Here is a 9,089-nt window from a genome sequence, read left to right as displayed (position 1 = left end):
AGCAACCATTAGATTTAGCTTCTAACTAATCACTTCCTAGGACTGACCAAAATGCTAATGTACAATAGATTTAGCTTATAATTTTCCCTTAAATTTTAAATTAAAATTGAAGAAAAAATAAATTTAGTTAAAGATGATGTTCCACCAAAATATATTTATAACATTCTCCTATCCACCTACATTTACCTTCCAAAGTAGTAAGTGCAAAAATCATCTGACATTTCTGATTTAAGACGTGTCTTGGTGTTTGACACATGTTGGTGTAAAATCATCGACATTTTAATCATTTTCAATTAATTAATTCTCTTAAATTATTATGGATGTTATATTTATTGTGTGTGCAAGTAGTAGTACTTCATATGAAATAAGTACCTTAGTAACAAAATGAAATTATATTGGAAATACCTGTAATATTTTCTGTGCAGAAGCATCCCCTTCTGCTGAAATACTTTCTAATTTGATTGCTTGTCTCATAAGCATCTCAATAAGTGTTATGATCTGAACTTCAGGTACTTTGACTCCCTTCAAAATTGACTTTTCAATCGCAGTTACCTGCCAGAAAAATATAGCATTTGACTTCATCCCAAAATATAAGCAAAAATAGGTTAGAGTAAAAGTTACATACTTGGTCTACGAGTTGATCAAGTTGCAGAGACACATTATTGATGGCACGATTTGCAGTTTGGATTTTAGCATTGATACGCATCTGAATGAATCTTCTCTCAATACTAGAAGGATCTTGAACCAACACCAACTTTGAGCGATCTTTGACTCCACACACATCTAAAAACTCACCATTTTCCCGCTCTTTTCCTCTGTATACTACTCTCTGTTCTTCCACCTTCAATCCCGTTTCCTCGCTCATTACCTTCTTCACCTCCCCTGTCACAATCACAACACTTAATAATTCTCAATTCCACTAATACAAGTTCAAATTTGTCATATAAATTAAATATTATTCAATTATTATCACTAACCGAATGTGCTTGAGGAACTGAGGCATATTTCGTAACGGAGCGCACCGTAGGCTATTCGAAGCCGCAAATTCGGAACCGGAGCATCCGGTTTCCCGGTTCTTTTCTGTACCAACATTCCACCGGGTCTCATTTCCCATTCGGATTGTTGTTCTCTCGAATGGCACGACGCCGTTTCTCTTGTTCTACTTCCGCCGTACGCGTTCTGTTTCTTCTTCATCATTTTGAACTCAGAAGCAAAACTCTAACTCATGAAACTTTGCACCGACAGAAGCAGGTTGTGTAATGTTTCTTCGTTGAATGTGGCGTTTTATATAGTCTACACTCTACGGGAATAGACTGGGAAATTATATAAATTATTTAGATAGTTAATAAAAGATCATAGTTATTTGCATTACAATAATTGATTGTATTTAATAATGATTAAAGAATTTCAACACCTTATTATTTCTATTAATTAATCATATATTTGAGTTAGGTGAACCATTTAAATTAGTGTAATTTAGTTAGCAATTGGGAGATTATGGTAGTTATGCGGGACATGATTGGAGGATGTTGTAAACAAGTGAGAATAGTGGCATTTGTACTTGTAGTTGGCTTGCGTGTGCAGTGACACCTAAGTTTGCCGACAGTTGAAGGAACCATTTTGAGGAAGCCACACATGGTTATCACAAGCCATGTTGCTTTTGCTTAGTGTTAAAATGGACACGTGGATGATATCCATTGGAGGATAGTTTATGATTTCGTATTTATGGTGGTTTTGTGTTTATTGATGAAGATATTTCTATGTGGTTGGTTAGAGTTTATTGGTTTCGTTTTCAATGGTAGGAGGAGGGTGAATGTTCCGAATGGGGCTCCCAAGTTATGTGGTTTATGAGAGTTATGTCATATTGAAAGGGGAGAGGTAATATTGGCCGTTGATTAAGCTTCAAAGTCCACCGATGTGGATATTTTTGGTTCGATTGGTGGTTTGCTTGCAAGAAGATTAATATAAGTATATGTTAATACAGATGGATAAGGTTTAACAACTTGAAAATAAGTTATTAAGATTTTGACTTGGATAATAAAAATGAGTTTAATAAGTATAACCCAACGGCATGAATATTTGTTACACAAAAATATAATTATATTTTATAGATTCTATATTATAATATTGCTTTTTAAAATGCTCGTGGTCTAATTAACAAAATAGAAAGACATATGTTTGTTGGTCTACACTTATTAAATTGATATGAAGATGGATTAAGGAAATTAATTAGACTAAAATGCGTTTACTTGTTAAATGGATTATGGTTGTCATTGACAAGGACATTACTTAATGAATGTTGTTGTTGAGAGGTGGTAGTCTTAACTTAAGATAGTGGCATTTCATTGGATGTAAACTTTTTTGTAGAATTGATATAACGATCAATTATCCAAAAGATAAATAAATATAAATCTAAGCCATTACTTGGATAATGAGTTAGTTAGACGAGATGTACATGTGCCTAGTGATCCACATCCCTAATCTTAGTTTATTTAGGGGTAGCACAAATCTCAAATATTTACATATAAGTCTTCGTATTTAGTAGTTCAATTGGTGATTGATGAGTTAATAAACCATAAAAGAAGTTTAAGAAAAAATCCTAAAAAAGTTTAAGAGATCCTAAGTATAAATTAAGAAAAATAATATAACTGCTAATTTATTAATTTTTATTTATCAAAAAAAATCTCATATTTAGAGTTTGTTTTGCAAATCATTAATGTAGTATAGAATTTGTATTAAATATTTTAAGAGTTTAATATTTATACATCATTAATATATGAAATTTTATGACAAAAATCAAATATTATTAATAATTTAACAATTGTAATCGATTAACATTATAATTTTTTTTTACATTGTTATCGATATACATAAATTAAATTCATTTTTATAAACTTACTAAATTTTGATAAAACTATCAATTACAAAAAAATGTATTGATCTTTTGTGACAATCTACCTATAATGGTAATTCATAATAGAAGCCGCATATTTTCCAGACTATTGGAATACCATGCCCCTCTTTTTTGTTAGAATGACAAATTTTTATGTTAGTATATGTTAAGTTTTATATAATTAATTAAGATAGAACATAAAATTACCTCCTTGTGACCATAGTTACTATATTCATTAACTCTCCCTCTCAATCACTAAATCAGTTATATATCTCTCGATTAATATTCTCCTTCTATTACTAATTTACTACCAACAAATTGAAAGCCATGCAAGGATCCTGACAATACAATGATATGTGTAATACTAGCATCTTAATGTATGATTTCTTCAAGAAAAATGATTGTATTTTTTTACAAAATAAATTTATTTATGGTAATACCATATTGGAGTTTTCATTCACCCGTAAACGTGGCATATCCTCAAACTTTTTTTTTTTGGTCAACTATATTCTCCAACTTAAGTGTTGACATTTTGGGCATCAATTTCACCTCTTTCTGTTTTTGTTTTTGATTGTTTTGGTCGAAGTCTTAATTTTCTATAAGTTTCCTTTAATTTTGGGCTAAATGGTATGATAGGTTCGAATTTACAAGATCCACCAAACTTTTATGGAAAATCCTATTTGGTATTTATTGTACATACCAAAAGTATACAATATAAGTCACAGTAGCAAATGGTATCTTAAAATATGATAAAAGATGGTAGGTAATACGTCTAAGGATAAGTTTTTCAACCAAATTTTACCAATGGATAATATTCATATTCTAAAATCATTTTAGATTTGAAAAAAATAAATAAATAAACATCTGAGTTTATTCTAGCTAAGGTCATAGTCCAGTCTCAAAAGAAAACTAGAGTGTTCCTCTCTTTAAAAACAAACTTAACCCAAAATAGCAACACAATTCTATCATAGGTTACTTTCAATTATATATCTTCATGGATATACTAAATAAGTGTTATGAATAAAGTTTTTCAACCACAAAAAAAAAGAGAAAGTTATGAAGAAAGTTATAGTGAGCTCTGAAATCTTATTATTCAACAGCTAGGATTTTTTTCGGAAAAAAGGTTTATATTTGAAATAATTGTAAACAATTGAGATTTTTTTTTTTTTTGGAAAATTATGAGTTGAAACAATTATGTTATCCGATCAATCCAGCTCAAACCAATTTGTTATATATCAATTTGGTTAGATTCAAATTTTATCCCAAATACATGTAAATCCTATTTTTCATGAAAATAGTAGAAAACTAGACATGCCACAAGCTTATAGAGTCCAAATTTACTTCTTTCACTTGAAAAAAAAAAAATTTCACATGATAAAAGTCATTAGAGTACAAAACCTAGTTAGTCCTGCAAACCCAACCTGACCCATAAGTAATAATGGGTTGGACCCCTGACACGGTCCAAAATAAAACAAGGAAGAAAAAAAAAACAGAAAGAAAAAAAAGATCGAGTTCGAGTTATTCATCCTGTCCCAAAATAATGTTTACTGTCTCGTCTACAAATTTTATGTGTACAAAAACTCATTAAGTATATTAAATCTAAATAATTTCACAAAATTGTATATAAATTTTCACACAAAAAAAAAACATATCTATAATTTGACATGCATAACGTTATAATAATATATAACACTAGTATTTATTTGGTATTTTTCCTTTTTTCATAAAAAATTTATAACTTTTTTTACCAAAAAATGTGCATTAAACACTTTAAAACCAAATGACATCATTGACTTAGTACCAATAACTTTATTTATAGAATTCAAAATTAATATCCTTCAAAAGAAATAATAAAAATTTAATAAAATTATGAATGTAAATTTCTTGTCAACTCAGATAAATTCTACTTTAGACCATATATAATTCATTGTAGATCAAAATATTAAAAGTCCTTCGAACCTTTAATAATAACACTTATCGTTTTTACAGTTGAAACAGTAACTTAATTACTATCAATTCGTAGAGTTAAGTTTTGAAGACATAATCATTTTCTCTTATTTTATTATATTGACAACAATCGAATTATTGACTAAGTCATAAAGATTATGAAACCATTAATTTATACTTTTGGGAAATATCGTCATTCTTAGTTAAAATTTCGAATGATCTTCAAATCTCAGCTTCTGCCAGCAAATCAAATCTACAAAATCTCATACAAATAAAAAACTACTTACTTAATATTCCAACATATCACTTTGTTTTAACATATAATAATATGCTTCTAAAACATAAGTAATATACCTACCATTAAGTTACACAATTACATTTTTTCAAAAAAAAAAAGTTATATAATTACAAAAGCCTAAATTATCCGAAATTGTGTACAAACCTTACATTCCAACTTTCTTTTATAAAAATATGTATATCTATTTTTACACCTAGTATCAATGGATTCCATAGAATAGTTATAAAAAAATGGATTTTAAATAATATTAACACAAATCTATCGTCAAAAAAACAAACTTATGCTTTCTCAAGTGCTTCAAGCCTTCAACTTTTTTTAAAGCTCATCCATACTAATTAAAATTTCAGAGAAGCACTTCCAAAAAACTTAATCAAGAAAAAGAAAATCCAAATAATAACTCACCTGCCAATTCAAGCATGTTCAACATAATCTTTACAGATTAATATCGATCTCAAATTTCTGACAACAAAATTGAGAACTTTTTCCTTCAGTCCATTGCATCTGTATATTGACAACATTCTATTTGTATAGCCCTCTTACAAGCATGTTGTTTAGTCCAGTTAATAAGGTATCATGAAAACCTCATCAAAATGCATTACTTAGGTAGCCCGAAAATCAAGGAAAAGACGTAACTTTTGTATAACCATCTCACGACTACCAAAAAGCGGTTTCTCACTTGTTACCCAATCCTTCTCCAGAAGACTTGCTTTAGTACCAGCCAACATCTCATCATGGAATGCAGATACTATTTGATAGATTGATGTCTTGAGAACATCAGCAATAGCATAAGCTTTCGAATTTGCCGGGCCATTTTTTCTTTTACTACCAGCAGCAGCTGCAGCAATATCTAATCTTCCACTATTCACTGTTGCCCATTTGATGCCGGCAGATCCCAACAATTGATTCGGGGACTGCAGGTTTGTTTTCTTTCCCATGAAATTCTCGACAGCTAGAAGGCATGATATCAGAGTTGAAACTACAGCAGCATTACTCCCGGAGAGCTGAGCAGCCCCGAACTTATCTTCTTTGCGTGAACATGCAGTCAGTGAGGCAACAATCCTTGAACACCAAGCATATAGCTGCGTGCAAAAGCAAACAAAAGATTTTTAATATCTCAGCATACAAAATTTACAACTCTAGCATGTGTTGTTTTATTATATTTTGTGTCACTACAACAAGTGATTTCCTGTCACCATTGGTTATATAATTAATAATTTAATGGGTGTTTGTGGTAATTCATGTTTATGTTTATGATTCGTGTGAGTATTTATGCAGCTCACACAAATCATGGATTGGTCTTTCCTTCAATACGTGCATCCACCTATACCAATTGCATTATCTATGCAGCAAAATTTATCCTCATTTTCTAAGTAAAAGATGAGATCTTTTGCATGTGAAAAAGGTCAGAGGTATTCCTCTAATTTCATTTTTCTTTACATGTGAATTACATATCAACCACAAAACAATTGGCTGTAGGGGCAATTTTACATTTTTCTACGGGTGTAACATAGAAAACTCAATAAATTGTAGAATATTTTAGATTACCATTATCTATGATTGTTTGTAACAAATTAGTTTGACCACCCAAATTCTCAAAGTTTTCCAGTTATACAGAAAAAAGAAAAGCTTTATTAGAAGAAAATAAACAATCTGCAAATAACAGAGTTATACATGTACCTGGAAGTTATACAGTTCTTCTACGTGCTTCAAATCTAGTCGTGCATCGGTTGGGGAGTTTAACTGACTTGATAGTTGTGTAGATTTGTCGGAAGAATTCCCCAAGGCCTCACCTAATCTTGAGGCAAGTTGCTCCAGAGGCTTCAGGCACACAGCAATTACTCTTTTGTAAGTCTCGCCCGTTTCTTCAAAAAATGCCGCCCGCCGCCAAGTGTCAACATTGTTCTCACAAACCATACAAAGATCAAGATAAGCAAGATATCGAAGAAGAGATGTTGGATTACTCTCTTCCAAAGCTGAAAGGAGGTGCTCACTTGGATTTGTTTCTGCAGCAGCTGATCCTTTTGGGGGCGCAAATACGGATCTCTTGGTGTGTAAAACCTAAGTATCATATTTGACCAATATAGAGACTCTAGTTAATATGCAAGAATACTGCCTTCTAATGACTAACTATTGTACACATATAAACAATATTTGGCATTCCAAATGGTTGCATATGTTTCATACTAGTATATGGGGAACATATAGAGAGGAATCATTATGCATTGATAAAATAGAGTAACTCATAGTTGTTTTAAAGATACTTCTTATTCAAAGTTACGCATATGTGTAGCCATGTTGGGTTGCACAATTTTTGGTCATTCGTGCATAGTATAATGCACAGAAACAGTAACATGCACATTTAGAATATCAATTCAAGTAACACATCCCAAATACATCACTAAATCATGCTAACAAAGGCAAAACCAAATTTTCATCTACATAAAAAAAAAAATTCCAAATAAAAATATCACATCTGAAGAACATGGACATTGATAATGCAAGAGATATTCATTATGAAAAAGAATATGATGACACAATAAACAAATCCCTCAACAAAGGTTAACAAGCACAGCATGACTGACGTATGGCAACATATAAATACAACCCAACACAGGCAAATAAATCCAATAATATACAGGAAACAGGTTTAATGTACTAGGCCAATGAATGACCGATCACAAACACAACAAACTAGGATTAAATTAAGGATCATTAGTTTGAGAGAAGACAATATACTTAACAAACTAACATATCGCAAGATTACAATACTATTTCTTTTAAAAATTAGCAAATTCAGCATATGAATGACCAAAACAAAATAGTCAATAATGACAACTAATAGCTATAAGAAAGTACAACATTGCAACATTTAATAACATTCAAGCTGAATGAAAACATGAATGAATCGAGAATTATACAAGTGTATAGGTAGGAAACACCAACCCGGTGTAAATTATGAGTCAACTCCCAACAGAAAAAGATAGCAAAACTGGCAACAAAAAACACAATCTGCTCGGCAACGAATGCTTGTGTTGCAATGCTGCACTTAAAATTGTGTGGAATAATCTCCAACAAAATAGCAGAAAAAATGAAAGCAACAGTGGAAAGCTTGAAAGCACGTTTAGCAGCCAAAGGAATCCCCATCTTAAAATTGAAGAAAGGAGGACGCTGCACACAAATAACCAAAATCAGTTTCTACCAATAAACAAACCCAACAAGAAAAAAGTGAAAAAGATTAAAACTTTATGAAACCCATTTGATCAAAAAGCTGAACCTGAATAATGGGAAACTCCAAAACCCAACGACGTTTAAAAACATAATGAAAACCAAACATTGAACCAACGAGGAAACCCCTTAACCCAACTCTTCCAAAATCGTTAAATCCGAATAGAGAAAGCGCCGCAACGGAACCGGAGAAAGCGGAGGCAGTTACGAAGAGGAGGAAAGTGAGTGAGAGCTTTAAACGGCGAGGGAGAAAAATGGGGTGTGAAGAAGCTGAAGAGATGAATGAGAGAGTAACGGAGAAGAGGAACTGGAAAGTGATGAAAGGGAGAAAAGACCATAACGGGGTTTTGGGGAGAAAGGAAAAGGAGAAGATGAAGATGAGAGTAGAGGGTATGGATTGCCATATTAAGTAGCTTAGGAACCTATTGTTTAAGATTGATTGTGGGTTTGATGTTGTTGGAGACATCGAAAGGTTAGAAGAAAGTGGTGGTGGTTTTCTAGGTTTTGGCGAGTGATTGAGTGAGTGAGGATTTTGAAGATGCTCTGTGATGGGGTTTTTGAATAAGCTTTTCTTTTCTTGCTTGCTTAATTAACGAGTTGAAAACTTGAAATTGAAATCCCCTCGCTCGCTTATTTTTTATTTTTGTGCTTTGTTTGGAGATGGAGAGAAGTAGGGAATGAAGGAAGGAATTGGAAATAGTATTGTGTTTGGATGGGTAGTATTTC

General features: G+C 31.7%; 2 protein-coding genes across 2 annotated transcripts in view; both read right to left on the bottom strand.

Moving 5' to 3' along the window:
- LOC101503651 (BAG family molecular chaperone regulator 3-like) overlaps positions 1-1,510 on the bottom strand; it is a 2,680-nt gene extending 1,170 nt beyond the window's left edge. The window contains exons 1-3 of the mRNA XM_004485929.4: positions 978-1,510; positions 626-882; positions 406-552 (exon numbers count right to left, since the gene is read on the bottom strand). Of these exons, the coding sequence (XP_004485986.1) occupies positions 406-552; positions 626-882; positions 978-1,197 (624 nt within the window). The 5' untranslated portion in view covers positions 1,198-1,510. The remainder of the gene's footprint in view (positions 1-405; positions 553-625; positions 883-977) is intronic.
- Positions 1,511-5,504: 3,994 nt separating this feature from the next.
- LOC101502995 (uncharacterized) lies at positions 5,505-8,998 on the bottom strand. The gene is made up of 4 exons (XM_004485927.4): positions 8,413-8,998; positions 8,082-8,306; positions 6,816-7,196; positions 5,505-6,217 (listed from the first exon to the last, which is right to left on the bottom strand). The coding sequence occupies exons 1-4, from the start codon at positions 8,827-8,829 to the stop codon at positions 5,738-5,740; spliced, it is 1,503 nt and encodes a 500-aa protein (XP_004485984.1). The 5' UTR covers positions 8,830-8,998; the 3' UTR covers positions 5,505-5,737.
- Positions 8,999-9,089: the final 91 nt, after the last annotated feature.

This window comes from Cicer arietinum, chromosome 1, assembly GCF_000331145.2.
Source record: "Cicer arietinum cultivar CDC Frontier isolate Library 1 chromosome 1, Cicar.CDCFrontier_v2.0, whole genome shotgun sequence".
NCBI lineage: Eukaryota > Viridiplantae > Streptophyta > Magnoliopsida > Fabales > Fabaceae > Cicer > Cicer arietinum.
Note: the sequence above shows the minus strand (reverse complement) of the source record. Positions and strands in the feature narration are given on the sequence as shown.